At 36.4% G+C, this 16473-nt stretch overlaps 1 protein-coding gene across 1 annotated transcript; it reads left to right on the forward strand.

The window, feature by feature from the left end:
- The first annotated feature begins 1142 nt into the window (after window positions 1-1142).
- Window positions 1143-15562, forward strand: LOC129905222 (serine/threonine-protein kinase Tor). The gene is made up of 6 exons (XM_055980662.1): window positions 1143-1720; window positions 1794-2011; window positions 6356-7638; window positions 7695-8174; window positions 10075-14018; window positions 14087-15562. The coding sequence occupies exons 1-6, from the start codon at window positions 1498-1500 to the stop codon at window positions 15295-15297; spliced, it is 7359 nt and encodes a 2452-aa protein (XP_055836637.1). The 5' UTR covers window positions 1143-1497; the 3' UTR covers window positions 15298-15562.
- Window positions 15563-16473: the final 911 nt, after the last annotated feature.

A 16473-nucleotide genomic window follows, 5' to 3' on the forward strand; every position in this document is an offset into this window, starting at 1 on the left:
GTAAAGGCTTGGCCACACCGGAGGGTATGCGGTAGCGGTATGGGTAGAGGTAACGGTACTTGTATGAACAAAATTTCAAACTGACATATCAACGTTCAGATGTGGAATTTTTTTCATACAAATATCGTTACCGCTACCGCATACCCTCCGGTGTGGCCAAGCCTTAAAACAATTTAAAAGTATCCTTAAAAGTTCTGGATACTGTATCTATGTAATGGGAAATTTGGAGAACGTGTTCACAAATATATAGGATAATTATTTATCTTGGATAGCCTCGTCCTGAGCGCAGTCATTAGGTGCTTTTTTTATTACCACCAGGATAAAGCCAGAACTATAATTGGAGGAAGTAGTCGGAAGCTAATGTTAAATCCACGTTTTTGTTGTTGTTTTCTTTCTTTGACTTTTTCACAAGCTTTCATCCGTCGAGTGCGGTTGCGAGCCCTGTTCCCCTCCGTTTTGTCCGACGCATCCGACAATTATTCTCCAAAGTCGACAACGAAAATGCTAACGAAAAAATATCATCGAATATTCTGTCAAAGTCAAAATAAAAATTTCAAAATTAATTGAAAATCAAGAAAAATCAACAAAAAATAATTTTTAAAGCAAAAAATAAATGAATTAGGAGTGAAAAAACACTGCTCTAGGAGTCAAGAAAAGCCGCACGAGTCGATTTAAGCCGCACGATATGTCGGTCGACTATGATTTTTCTATGGGGATTGTAATTTTAGTCGCCTGCGACTTACGTTCACACGAGTCGAAAAGCTTCGCCGCACGGCAAAAATCGACTCGTGAAAAGTCCCCATAAGTGATAAATGAGTGAAAACTCTCCAAACGAAATTTTTCGTTCAAGATTTGGTTAACAAAATTTTGTATGGAAAATTACGTTTCGCTTCAGCAACGTAGCAGACTTAAGACCAGAAATAGCAATTCATGAATTTCATTGCAATGAGTACTACCCCTTAACAAAAAAAAAAGACCTAAAGTGTAATCTTTCCCTCAATTTAGTACTATAAAATTCACTTGGCATCAATGTTTTTTAGTCAGCTGTTCTTATATACTTCCGTTTGTTTTGGTTGAGTATATAAGGAAATTGACGTTTTTTACGCTATGTTTTTTTCTACACACGCACAAAATTTCATATACTTGCTGTCAGCTTGAAAATTTCGACGGAATTCATGGCGTTTATTTTTTCATAATCAAATACAAAAAAAAACCAATAAAAATCTAAAAAACAATCTCAAAAATATCAAAATTACAATTCGCATACAATCCAAATTATGTGAATTGCAAATATTTACAACAAAATATACAATTTGTATAGTTTTTTCAGTGTTTTCAATTTTCAACTTAACCTCAAAATAATATGTGAACTAGACAAAGATTTTTGTTATCATCCAACTTTTTAAACAAAAAAACAACAAATCTACTTTATACAAAACAAGAAAGAAAGAAATATTAAGTAATTCAATACATTTGCATAGCAATAAAGCACAAAAAATGGCCACTTCGATTGTTCAACAATTCGTTGCGGGGCTAAAATCCCGTCACCGCGATGTCCAACACAAGGCTGCTCAGTCCCTGTTTTTGTACGTGAAAACTGAATTACGTGAAATGTCTCAGGAAGAACTGGTACAATTTTTTGATGATTTCAATCATCACATATTCGATATGGTTTTGAGTACGGATATAAATGAAAAGAAGGGAGGAGTTCTTGCAATAAGTTAGTTTGTTAATGAATCTTTTTTCTAGTCTAGACTAAATAATTTGTTTCTTTTTTTTTTGTATTCAAATAGAATGTTTAATTAGCGGTGATGTTGTGAATACAACAACTCGCATATCACGTTATTCAACAAACTTGAGGAATCTATTGCCTTCGAATGATGTCTCGGTGATGGAAATTGCTGCACGAACTTTGGTTAAATTAGCTTCGTTGCCCGGTTCCAAGGGAGCTGAATCATTTGATTTTGATATAAAAAGAGCATTCGAATGGCTATCTGGTGATAGACAAGAGGTAAGCATGTTTACACTTTGCATTTTTTTAATGAAAAGACATGAAATTGGTACCTATATAGAGATCTGTCCTTATGCAATTATTGCCAAGAGTATATAGTGCAAGCAGGTCTCCCTGGGACTTAACACTCTTTCTCCCATTTTTCCAAAAACTTCCCATTCGAACTTCCTACTTGTTCCCCCTTTCCTACCAATTCCACTTATCGATTCTTCCATTTTTTAAAACGTGCTTAATGGCGAAGATTTACTAGCCTGGGACCAACTGATCAATTATCTAATAACTGTGGCCATACCTAACAAACAATATCAATTCTATACAGCTTTACAGGAGCTACATTAACACCTGTAAAGCTTTATAGAAGCAAATTTGTTAGTCGGGTAGCCTACAGAAAATTTCTTGTTGAAAAGTTTAATTAAACAAATGAAATAAAGATCGAAATATATTTTAATAATGTTGTAAATAAAATTGAATGCCTTTTTAAAGTAACATAAATTAAAGTTTAAGTTTAAAATTTTTGCTAATAAATAAAATTTTTTTGTTTTTGTCATATCTTTTTATATTTAATGTGGATGTAATGTATAACTTCTATTTAAAAATAACAATATTTTTAATGAAAATATATAATAAATTACTCGACAGACAACTCTTAAGGTCATTGTCGTAAGTTTTAAATTTTAACAATATTTAAAAACAAGGCGAATGAAAATCTTTGTACAAAGCGTAACGGGTACAATGGTTTGCACACCTAAGCATTTTTTCACTTTGAATTGTGAATTACTCTCGCATTTAAAGAGTTAGGAATATGTTTTATATGTCAAATTAAGGTTTAAAGAATTTCTGACTTGAATGTTATTACAAAAAATGTTTAAAAAACAAAGACTATTTTTAAAATATTAAAATAGGAAAAGCTACCCAAAAGGTACAATCATTGGCAACCAGGTACAATTTTTGGCACCCTCAAAATTGAAAGAAATACAAGTGTTTTTCATGATAGTTTTTATCAAAGTTTAGTAAAAACAGTTTAATATAACAAACAATATTCATTTAACGCAATTAAAAATAAATTGCACGACTGGGGTCGCACGTACTTGCTCTTATGTTAAAAGTTACTCTAATGTTAAAGTTTTTTATTGAACAAAACTAGGGAAAATTTGACATTTTCACGGAATTTCGTTAGTGGTACAAAAAAAATAAAATCCGTTTTTATAAATAATAAAATACCGTTTTAAATGATCTTTTACAAAAAACAAAGTATGCCATTTTATTTCTAGTATAAAAAGGAATTTTTAGAAAAAAATTTTCGAAAATCGTTAGAGCCGTTTTTTAAAAAAATAATTTTTTATATATAAAAATTTTCTAACATTTTTCAAAAAAAAAGTTGATATGCAATTTTGAATAAATAATTAGGGGTATTCACGATCTGGTGCAACAGGCCTAGTAAAAGTGTAAAATTTTATTTTTTTACAATAGATCGTGAACGCACCTCTTCTTATCTTTAGTAAATATTGAATGGAATCCATGATATGATTTATATCAGCTTCACTCTTTTTTTTTACGGAGTTGTCTTTCCACCGATGCTTCTTCTTTTTTTTCAATTTTTTTATAATTTCATTCTTTGTTGTGTTCGGGTTAATTTATTTTCACAAATTACATCAAAAGAAACAAAATAAAAAAGAATAAGAATAAAAAAGATAAACTGTTCATCATGGGCGACACGCGACGGCGAGCTGCCATCTGTCAAAAAAATTTTACACCATTGTATTTTTATTTTGCAATAGGGTTAGGGTATAGCAAAAGTGCAAGACCATTGTAAAATTTCAATCCATATATTTTGTTGTTGTAGTGTTGCAAGATTTTACACTTTTGCACTTTTGCAATGATACTAGACCAGTTGCATCGGATCGTGAATACCCCTATTAATTTACACATAAAAACAAAATTTCAAATTTTTTCACCAACTCGTTTCCAAAAAATTGATTTTTCAAAAAAAAATTTTGAAATATTTTTTAAAAATCCAAAAATGTGGTTTTTGAAAAATTTTAAATTTTTTTAAATAATGATTGATTAAACGTTTCTGTATTAAAAATTTGGTCGAAATCTGTTATGTCGTTTATGAGAAATTCATAAATCAAAAAAACCGTTCTATGGCAGGTACCGTTGATAACGGTACAAAAAATATTTTTTTTATTGTCAAAGAAGGCTCTTATCTGTAACAGTAAGCAGAAAAATTTTAATCAAAATCGTTAGAGCCGTTTTTGAAATAAATCAACTTTTCTGTTTCCGTTATATGACAGGTACCGTTAGTTTTGGTCCTAAAAAAAAAACTTCAATTTCTCCTCTAGGGAATCACTCAAAACTGTTAACTACCAAGTTTAAAGAAAATCCCTTCAGTAGTTTAGGATGTAGCTCGAGGTTCTTACAGACAGACAGACGGACAGACAGACAGACAGACAGACAGACAGACAGACAGAATTGCCGGACCCACTTTTTTGGCATTCTCCATCATCGTAATGTCATGTAAAATTGTTATCTCGAGTTCGATTTTTTTTACGAATCCTAAACTTGCCCTATAGTACCTATATCGCAAGTAAAAAAAGTAAATTAAATGTACGACTGGGTCTTATGTACAATGTCTTTATCTTAGCTAATTTTTAGAAGTTAAAACTTTTTTTAAGTTTAAATTTAACTAAAAATTATGTTATTTTCGCAAAAAAGAGAAACGTCATATTTCTGCTGTAGAATTTTTTTGACAAAAACTAAACACGCTTTTTTGTTAGAGCCGTTTTCGAGAAAATTGCAATATCTCGAAAACTTTATATAGGAGATATCCGTTTAGAACGAGATATTAAAATAAAATAGAAACGGGTCTTGGAAATCACGTACAAATCGTCTTTAACGAGTTTTTGGCAAATCTATCTATACATTTAATCAATAATTATATTGTTAAGCTAAAAAAAAAATAGATCTTCATCCAAAAACTCAAAAAATAATCAAAAACGGACAGTTACCAAATTCAGTGTCCTTAGCGGAAACACTGTATTTTTTGCACTTTTTTCATGAACTTAGAACGGCTTTACTTTTTTACTAATTGAAAGGAACTGAGAATGAAATAGACCTACAAAAATGCAGAATTGTAGAGAATTAATACAGTTTATAAAAAAACATGATTTTTGTTCCTGGGCATAGAAGTTTTTATGAAATGCTTAATTGCATCTGGGGTGCCAACTATTGTACCCCTTACGCTATTTGAGATTTACAATTACAATCTATAGCATTAACGTTGTGAAATTTCAAGTTGCTTCTTAAGCTCAAGAGGACCTATTTTTGATGAAGCTGTTAATATTTCTGATTGGCTTTGGTCCTGGGAAACTATTGGTCGGATCATACCCTAATCAGATACATACCTGCTCGAGCTTAGTAGTGTAATGGTGTGTTTGCTCATGTGTCAGGTCCTTATTGCCGTAGTGTAATTTAAGAACCTTTGAGTTTGATTAGTGTTATTGGGCTTACTGTTTGTAGCACTGGTATGTATAGATGGTGAATTTATACATCGTCCAAGATAGCAGTCGTCTACGTGAAAGGCTGTTAGCTTAAGCTCCGGCGTCCATTCAATCATGGTAGAACCAAAAGCTAGTTCGTTCAACGTAATACCCGATGTGAATCGCGTTTAAGTCGGTTTCACTCATTTGTAGCCATATTTCATATTCTTGTTATTAAAGCTAGTCAGCAAACTATTGAAAGCTTTAACACGTAAGAATGTTGAATTATATCCATCGTTTAATACACAGATTTTCTATGTGTATTAGTTCCTTTTGAGCACCGCAAGGCCAGAAGCGTTTAATGCAAAACGTGAGAGTAAGTTTCTCATGCTCCAACTCACCCTTCAATTTGATTACTTCTAAAGTATATTACAGGCTATTTAAAACTCTGGTATTCAAATTATTGCTTACGCAATAATTGGGCTTACGCTGCTTCTGTAAGGTACCAAATAAGTACCTTTGCCTTCGGAAGTTAATTTTTCGTCAAAACCATTTTCACGACAAACAACACAAATATAAGTTTTGCCACTTTGATTGTGTTTTAACACTCTGTTTTACAAGATCGGTTTGACGAAAGCGTGTTGCCTAGAAACATTTGTATTCTTACGGACAATATAATGAGACTGTGTTTATAAACGATCAACTTTATCCTGACTGATGAACTACTTTTAACTTATATATGAACTACTTTTTACTTATATTTGTTAATCTGCTGTCTCACACCTTCTTTTTCCGCTACTATGATTACATATTTATTCATTTCATCACCAACAACTAACTTTAAATAAAATTTCGTTCTTTATAGTATCGCCGACATGCAGCAGTTTTTATTCTTCGTGAATTGGCACTTGCTATGCCAACTTATTTCTACCAATCCATATCGACATTCTTCGATAACATCTTCAATGCCATCTATGATCCGAAAGCAGCTATTCGAGAGTCTGCAGGAGAAGCCCTCCGTGCTGCACTCATAGTTACATCGCAGCGCGAGAATACCAAACAATCCAGCAAACCTCAGTGGTACAAAATTTGCTTTGAAGAAGCTGAAAAATGTTTCGCTATCGAAACTCCAGTTTCTAAAGAAAAGGGCATTACTCGTGACGATCGCATTCATGGTGGCCTAATTGTTTACAATGAACTATTTCGCTGTTCGAATTCGTTGTGGGAACGTCGTTACAGCACTCTCAAGAACCTCCAACCCGAATCGTATCCTCGTAAGCACTATTCCGAATCAGGAGTAACAGCAATAGTGCCACGTCTCAAGGCACCATTCATTGAAAAACTAGGAAGCACCCAAACACATTTGGAACCAGAGCATACAGCACTGAAATTTTGTGGAATGAATGTCCAAGAGTCCGCTCATAGTCGTCAGATTTTAATTGAAAATTACTGTAAAATCTGTGATAACGTTCTGGATCAACGGCTGTCCAAGTCTGTCCATGTACAACAAGGTTTGTGCGAAGTGCTTCCCAGACTAGCTGCATTTAATCGCGAAGTATTTGTCCTGAAATACTTGAAGACTTCCATCAATCATTTGCTGGGAACACTGAGAGGTAAAGAAAAGGATCGAAATAGTGCCTACATCACAATTGGTTACATAGCTGTGGCTGTTGAGAAGGACATTGACTCGCATTTGAAAAATATTATGGATGCCATTAAAATGGCACTGCCTTCCAAAGATACACCAGTCAAACGCAAACCTACAATCGATCCAGCTATATTCACTTGCATAACGTTGTTGGCCAATGCAGTCAAATCGGGAATCACTAGAGATGTGACTATGATTCTGGAGCAAATGTTTTCCACCGGTCTTTCTCCAGCTCTGACTGTGTGTTTACGGGAGTTGGCTGATAATGTTCCAGATTTGAAGCCCCAAATTGCTGATGGACTGACGACTGTTCTCTCCCAGGTTCTAATGAACAAATTGCCTACTGGAATGGGAACACCAAAACACAATCTAAGTGCGCCATTTGCTTCTTTGACCCTGGCCGATTCTAGCCAGCAAGATGTTCCCACAATTATTTTAGCCTTAAAGACTCTTGGAAGTTTTAATTTCGAACAACAAAATATGTTGGATTTTGTTCAAAGGTAATTCATTCATTCAGAAAGAAGACTCAATTATTCTAAAAGTTTTTATTTTACAGATGCGCTGATCATTTCATCAATCACGAACAACAAGGAATTCGTTTGGAGGCTGTTCAAAGCTGCACTCGTCTACTAAAGTTGGCAATACAATCATCTGAATCGCAGTTTGAAAGTTCCAAAACCTTGAGTGAAACTGTTTCTCATGTTCTAGAACGTTTGCTAATTGTAGCAATCACTGATATCGATTGCAATGTACGACTTCGAGTTCTTCGTTCTTTGGATGAGACTTTTGACGCTGAACTAGCACAACCCGAATCACTGAGTGCTTTGTTTGTAACTTTAAATGATGAAGTATTTGAAATTCGTGAACTTGCTATCGTGACTATTGGCCGATTGTCAGCAATGAATCCAGCTTATGTGATGCCAAAATTAAGAAAAACACTCATTCAATTATTAACAGAGTTGGAACATTCAGGAATGAGTCGTAATAAAGAGCAAAGTGCAAGAATGTTGGATCATTTAGTTATAAGTACACCAAGGTGAGTTTTTGTTTATTCAATCAAGAAGATTGTTATGTCTTTTTTTGAATTTAATTTTATTATTCATCTTTGAGTTTCACTGATTTAAATATTCGGTTCCTGATTTCAACTGGGCAATTATCTTATTATAGTATCTTATTATAGTATTTGTCTTTTTCATTCTATAATTTTGTATTTTAACACCTTCTTGATCGGTTTCAGTTTCGAAGGATTTTTTCCCTTTATTCTCCAACTGAAATCGTCATTACGGACGATTTTAATGTTAGCAATTCTTCTTGGCTTGGCTATTTTTGGTATGTTGAGATCTTCGCTGAGTTAAACCACCTAACTTAGCTTTTTAACGACCCAACTCAACCACTATGTAAAATTCGCAAATTTCTTTTGCCTCAAATATCCAGTTAAAGAAAACACACTATGAGGAGGCCCAAATGGGACGGCCTCAATGATTTTTGCAGGATCTATAACTGGTCACTAGGATTCCTCGATAGTGAATTTGATTGATTGACTACTACATCTATCCCTCCATCGTTCTGAAAACGTGTTATTCCACCTTGGCAACTGGGTCATTTTCCCAGTAGATGATGGAAAACAGCATTTGTCCAGCCTGCCCCCAAAAAAGGCTGATCTTCACCCTCCAACTATCGTCGGATTGCACTTACGCCCCTTATTTCTAAGGTCATAAAAACGCTGATTAATTTTCAGCTAATGAAATATCTAGAAGAACGGAAGCTTCTTAATGGCCGGCAGTACGGCTTTCGACATTTCGTAGCAATAGGTCCACTGATGATTTCAAGGTTTATCTCGCCGTTCCGTAGATTTTTAGAGAAAATAAGATTAATGTTCTGGGGCCCCAGCACGTAATTTGATACAATCGAATGTGGTCGATACAATCGCGTAAGGGCAGCATCTTTATAATTTGGTTCTATCGAAGCTTTTCAATGGAGAACGATCGATTGAATCAAATTAGGTAATGCCACTCTGCTCGATTGTATCGAATTAGTTCGATTGTGCGAAGTTATGTGCTGGCGCACCTGCTTCCTGAAACTCCTATAAGGAAAAAATCAAGCTGAATTCTAGCAGGTTCACGAATTAACTGAGTAAGGTGGTTTTATTCCGAAACTCATAAAAGTGAAATATTGAAACTCAGGCCGAATTTTGCGCACATGAAACTCGCAAAAAAGGTGAAAAACTTTCTTTTACTTAGGGGCATGTGTTCGATGGTATATTCCATAACAAATGTCGAAAGCATTCACAATTTTGAGGACGTTATTTTATCTTTTGTTCTTACTGAGAAAGTCACTAAGGTTTCATCTACATGCTGTAGATCTTAGTTAATCTGGGGCTTTCGTCATCCATGTATGGAAAACCTTTGATATTGATCATGGTTCATACAAGCTGTTAATGCCTTGAAATAGAAGGGTCTATCGCTAAACAATCAGTTGGGATGATCCTTTCAAACCAATTTCTAATGAAGTTTGATGTTCACACAATTTTTTAAAGAGAGTCGTAGATTTTTCTTATGGACTCTAAAAAACCTTCTGGAAAACAACAAAATTTTTTTCCATCTTTCTAGTGCAGTAGCAGTGTGCATTTAAAAGACCTTAGGTCTTACAGGTTTATAGTTAAAAAAAAAATCTCCCAGTTAAAATGCGTGAGTTTCTTTTTACTAACATCCACCATGCAGATTACCGCACTTTCGTTATAAAAGCTTCACCCGGACTTTAAATAAAGAAAAACTGCTTAAAAGAAACTATTCTCTCGCCTAGGTTACTACGCTTGACACAAGCTACGTTCCATAAAGAACCTTAGTTTTAAGCCCCATCTCACTTAAGCTTCAATATGACTTTAAGATTACCATGCTTGTATTAATCTCTCATCTCATAAATAATTTTCATTTAAGGTTAATATCTTCATACATGCGTCCCATCTTGACAATTCTGGTACCAAAACTCCGTGAACCCGACTCGAATCCAGGAGTAATTCTAAACGTTCTTCGAGCAATAGGTGACTTGGCTGAAGTTAATGGCGGCTCAAATGAAATGGAGCGCTGGGCTGACGATTTGCTGTCAATTCTCTTGGAAATGCTTGGTGATTCAGGAAGTCCAGACAAACGAGGTGTAGCTTTATGGACTCTTGGTCAATTAGTTAGCGCTACCGGACGCGTAGTGTCACCATATCATAAATATCCAGTTCTTATCGATATCTTGATTAATTTCCTCAAAACTGAACAACGTCGTTCAATCCGCAGAGAGACAATTCGTGTCTTAGGTCTTCTGGGAGCCATGGACCCCTACAAACATAAAATGAACAAAGGTCTTATCGATAGTCAAAAAGACAACATTCTCATATCTCTCTCTGACTTTAAAGGCGATGAAAATCAAGACATTTCTACTGCAGAACTTTTAGTCAATATGGGTAACTTAGATGAGTATTATCCCGCTGTAGCAATTTTCACTCTCATGAGAATTCTTCGAGATCCCACTCTCAATCAACATCACACAAGCGTCGTTCAAGCTGTGACATTTATATTCCAGAGTCTTGGCATCAAATGCGTTCCATATTTGGCTCAGGTTTTGCCAAATTTGTTGGAAAACGTTCGCATAGCTGACATGAATCTAAGAGAATTTCTCTTCCAACAATTGTCGACTTTAATTGAAATTGTCAAACAACACATAATCAGCTACATGGGCGATATATTCAAATTGATTAAAGAATTTTGGATTATCAACACCTTGCAGCCAACATTGATCAATTTAGTGGAGAAGATCGCCGTCGCTTTGGGATGTGAATTCAAAAATTATCTCTCACAGTTGGTCCCTCAAATATTGAGGGTACTCCAACATGATAGCTCCAAAGATCGAATTGTGACAATAAAACTATTGCAAGCTCTGCAAAAGTTTGGCAACAATTTAGATGACTACCTGCACTTGATTGTCCCACCAATTGTCAAGCTTTTCGATGCTCCATATGTTACCTCGCAAGTTTCCTCAGCTGCTATGGAAACTATTGATAATCTTGCATGGATCTTAGACTTTAATGATTTCTCATCGAGAATTATTCATCCTCTAGTGCGGGTTTTGGATACAAATCCTGAACTAAGAGATCAAGCGATGTCAACTCTTCGTTCGATGGTGATTCAATTAGGCAAGAAATACTTGGTTTTCGCACCTTTAGTGAATCGTTCAATCGTCAAACATCGCATAGTCGATTCCAAGTATGAGAAACTCTTGACAAAAATTCAAAGCAACACAACAATGTGTCTGGACGATGAGTTCCACACTCGTCAGGCAAAGTACAAGAGCACTGATGTATCCTTGAGCGATGTGAACACCACAATCAAGAAACTCCACGTTTCGGCGAGTGATCTCCGAACTGCTTGGCAGGTTACTAGGCGGGTTTCCAAAGATGATTGGGTTGAATGGCTTAAAAGACTGTCCATTGGTCTATTAAAGGAGTCTCCGTCGCCAGCTTTGCGGTCATGTCGAGCTTTGGCACAGAATTATGAGAAACTTTTAAGAGATTTGTTCAATGCTGCATTTATTTCCTGCTGGACAGAGTTGGAGAAAGACCATCAGAACGAGCTAACTCAGAGTTTGTGTCAAGCATTGGAAGTCACCGATATGCCAGAGATTACACAGACTATCTTGAATTTGGCCGAATTCATGGAACATTGCGATATGCCACCGATTCCCATTGAAACTAAATTACTGGGAACTCGTGCTATGGCTAGTCGAGCGTATGCAAAGGCTCTCCACTACAAGGAAGATGAGTTCCTGCGACAAAATGATCGCCATGTCTTTGAGTCTCTCATTTTGATCAACAATAAACTACAACAAAAGGAAGCTGCTGAAGGTCTATTGACAACTTATCGAAATGAAGCAAATGAATTGAAGGTTCAGGGAAGATGGTATGAAAAGTTACACAACTGGGACCAGGCTCTGAAGCATTATTCTGAGAAATTGCAAGTCGATTCGACTGATTTAGAAGCACGTTTAGGTCATATGCGTTGTTTGGAAGCTCTGGGTGAATGGTCTGAGCTGGGTTCAGTTGCCAAACAAGACTGGGAGACTCTTGATATCGAGGGCAAATCACGTGCTGGTCATTTGGCAGCAGTTGCTGCATGGGGCTTGCAAGACTGGGAGGGAATGCAAGAGTATGTCAAGTGTATTCCTGAAGAAACACAAGATGGTAGTTTCTATCGAGCTGTGTTGGCTGTTCATTATGGTGATTTTGAGACTGCACAGCGTTTAATCGATGAAACGAGAGACTTACTCGATACTGAATTGACTTCAATGGCTGGAGAGTCTTACGAACGTGCTTATGGAGCAATGGTTTGTGTTCAAATGTTGGCTGAATTGGAAGAAGTTATTCAATACAAACTCATCCCAGAACGTCGTGAGCCACTCAAAACCATGTGGTGGAAACGATTGCAAGGTGGTCAGCGTTTGGTAGAAGATTGGCGAAGAATCATTCAAGTTCACTCGTTGGTCGTGAGTCCCCAGGAGGATGTACACACTTGGTTGAAATATGCATCTCTTTGTCGCAAGAGTGGATCTTTGCAACTCTCCCACAAGACACTTGTCATGCTCCTCGGTTCGGATCCATCAAAGAATGCAAATGATCCACTGCCATTCAATCAACCCCAAGTCACCTACGCCTACACAAAGCACATGGCTATGTCGGATAATATCCAAGGTGCCTACGAACAACTAAGTCGTTTTGTCAATACCTTCAGTGCCCAATGTAGTTGTATCCCAGAAGATATCAAAAAGGAAGATAGAAGACTCCTGGCACGTTGCTACTTGCGATTGGCAATTTGGCAAAATAAATTGCAAGGAATTCAAGATCCTGCTGCTGTTCAAGGTGCTTTGGAATGCTTTGAAAAGGCTGCTGAATATGACAAGGACTGGTACAAAGCTTGGCATTTGTTTGCCTATATGAATTTCAAAGTTGTCCAAACTCAAAAGCAACAACTCGAAAGCAATCCAACGGGAATGACTGAAGTTATGCAGTTACAAAAGGAGAAACTTATTATTGAACAATATGCTGTTCCAGCAGTTCATGGATTCTTCCGTTCCATTAGTTTGGTTAAAGGAAACTCTTTGCAAGATACCTTGCGACTGTTGACTCTATGGTTTGACTATGGACAGTATTCGGAGGTATATGACGCTTTGCTAAATGGCATGAAAATAATCGAGATCAATACGTGGTTACAAGTGATTCCACAGCTAATTGCTCGTATTGACACTCATCGAAATCTCGTGGGTCAGCTAATTCATCAGTTGCTAATTGATATTGGCAAATTCCATCCCCAAGCGTTGGTGTATCCTTTAACAGTAGCCTCAAAGTCTGCATCGGTTGCTCGTAAAAATGCAGCATTTAAGATTCTCGATTCAATGCGGAAGCATTCCCTGAAACTAGTCGAACAAGCAATGATGTGTAGTGAGGAATTGATTCGGGTGGCCATTTTGTGGCATGAACAATGGGCCGAGGGACTAGAAGAGGCTTCACGTCTCTATTTTGGTGAACGAAATGTTAAAGGAATGTTTGAAATATTGGAACCATTGCACAATATGCTCGATCGTGGGCCACAAACATTGAAAGAAACTTCATTTAGTCAGGCCTATGGACGTGAACTAACCGAAGCCTACGAATGGAGCCAGAGATATAAGACTTCTTCGAATTGGATGGATTTGGACCATGCATGGGACATATACTATCATGTATTTCGAAAAATATCAAGGCAACTGCCACAGTTGACTTCATTGGAACTGCCTTATGTTAGTCCAAAATTATTGGCTTGCAAGGACTTGGAACTGGCTGTGCCAGGAAGTTATAATCCAGGTAAGTGAGATACTTGGAATCTCTTATTTTTATTTTTAGTGAAATATTAATATTTGTTTCTTTGATAGGTCAAGAACTGATTCGCATTAGTCACATTAAGACGAACCTCCAAGTGATAACGTCCAAGCAACGACCTCGCAAACTATGCATTCGCGGTTCCAATGGAAAAGATTACATGTATCTGCTGAAAGGTCATGAAGATTTGCGGCAAGATGAACGTGTAATGCAGCTGTTTAGTCTAGTCAATACGTTACTGCTGGACGATCCTGATACGTTCCGACGTAATTTGACTATTCAACGTTATGCCGTTATTCCGTTGAGTACTAATTCTGGATTGATTGGTTGGGTTCCACATTGTGATACCCTACACACTTTGATTCGGGATTATCGAGATAAAAAGAAGGTTCCTCTTAATCAAGAGCATCGAACAATGCTCGGAATGGCGCCCGATTATGACCATTTGACACTAATGCAAAAGGTCGAAGTATTTGAGTATGCTTTGCGTCAAACGCAGGGTGATGATTTGGCCAAGTTGTTGTGGCTCAAGAGTCCATCGTCCGAGGTTTGGTTCGAGAGGCGAACTAATTACACTCGATCCCTTGCAGTTATGTCGATGGTGGGTTATATCCTAGGTCTGGGCGATCGACATCCTTCAAATCTTATGTTGGACCGTATGAGTGGAAAAATTCTGCATATTGACTTTGGCGATTGTTTCGAGGTGGCCATGACCCGTGAGAAATTCCCCGAAAAGATTCCATTCAGATTGACCCGAATGCTAATCAAGGCAATGGAAGTGACAGGCATCGAAGGTACTTATCGGCGTACATGTGAGAGTGTAATGCTTGTATTGCGTCGCAATAAGGACAGTTTGATGGCTGTGTTGGAGGCTTTTGTATACGATCCATTGTTAAATTGGCGTCTATTGGACACGGATAAAAATCGTCGCTCCAAGGCGAATAATGATGGAACGACGACAATTGGTAGCCTTACAACTGGTGATGACGATGAGTCAATTAGTATGCTTAGAAGCCAATCCAATGCCAAAAAACCATTTGAAACTGGATTGGGAATCGTCCCAAATAACACCCAAATGGTGGCTGAAGTTACAAATTCCAAAGCCCGCCTTATTGTTGGTCGTGTGAAACGTAAACTAACTGGAACAGATTTCCAAACGAAAAATGCTGTAACTGTTCAACAGCAAGTGGACTTGCTTATTCAACAGGCGACAAACAACGAGAATCTTTGTCAGTGTTATATTGGCTGGTGTCCATTTTGGTAAACTAAAAAAGAAGATAATACAATATTATTGGGATAACTGCAGTTTTTTTTTGCTTTTGAACCTTTAAAGGTTTTATTATTTCTTTTTTTTTATAAGATTTATATATATTTTTCTTTTTAATTTATACTTTAAGTTTACTTTAACTTTTATACCGATTTCTTGTGTTTGATCGGAAGTAGGTACACTTAACGCGCTCTAATCTATAAGTAAGACAAAAATTTGTTTATTGTATTTGCTTTTTTCATTCTTATTATAGCTTTGTATCTATATTAAAATTAAAATAAACAAATAAAATATTTAAAAATTAAAATTATTTTTTGAAATGCAAATCTCACTTAAGAAATTCTAATGCCCATTACGAGAAAATATTCCAATGTGACCAACAGCAATTTGTTTAAAACTGATTCCATTTAAGAAGTTTAGCTCAAATGCCAGGAATCATCGCTTACCACCCCGATAATGGGGCTGTCGTGAATAAAAATTTCCTTGGGAAATGGGAACGAAAATCATCATGAAAAGTTTTCCTCGGAATTTATTGACATCGGTAATAAATTTTACAGGGAAATTTAGCTGTCATTTCCTAGGATTTTTTTGTTCCCTAGAAATAAATTCTGAGGGTGATTCACGTTCGCACAAAAAGTTTCGAGGGAAAAAAATATTCCGAGGGAAAAGAAATTCCCCTGGAGATTCACGATAGAACCGAATGTCAGACCACTTCTTCTCCTCGTCGACTTTAACACCTAACTCTTCATTTCAATACCAACAAATTGATTTGTTCGTTTAGGAAATATTAGGGACTTTATTAATCAACTAAAATATCTGAACGAAAGAGTAAAACGAGTTAGGAAGATTTTTCGTTACCAACTTTTCAGTAATCTTTCCCATAAAGTTACGTGAATTGGTAGGATATTTTTTGATAGCTAATCAGACGTAAAATTTGACTAACTTTCCATAGCAATTCTGAACCTGCCTAATGTCAATATCAAACCAGTATAGACCACTCGTTACGGCTTTTGAGTTGCCCAGAGTGAAACCCAGAATATCAGTTGCGGCACCTCTAATGACCTCTTTACATTTAACACACTGGTTTTCTACATTTGGACCTTGTGATGTGTCATCTGAGAGATTAAGAGAGACGCGGTTATCAATAGCTCCGGCGTCAAATTTTTCTGCAAC

This window comes from Episyrphus balteatus, chromosome 1, assembly GCF_945859705.1.
Source record: "Episyrphus balteatus chromosome 1, idEpiBalt1.1, whole genome shotgun sequence".
NCBI classification, from domain to species: domain Eukaryota; kingdom Metazoa; phylum Arthropoda; class Insecta; order Diptera; family Syrphidae; genus Episyrphus; species Episyrphus balteatus.

Excerpts from the sequence above, each read along its gene's own strand:
- LOC129905222 (XM_055980662.1), top strand. The coding sequence starts at position 1,498 with ATGGCCACTTCGATTGTTCAACAATTCGTTGCGGGGCTAAAATCCCGT. Across the intron at positions 2,012-6,355 it reads TATCTGGTGATAGACAAGAG|TATCGCCGACATGCAGCAGT; the intron begins GTAAGCATGTTT and ends CGTTCTTTATAG. Across the intron at positions 7,639-7,694 it reads ATGTTGGATTTTGTTCAAAG|ATGCGCTGATCATTTCATCA; the intron begins GTAATTCATTCA and ends TTTATTTTACAG.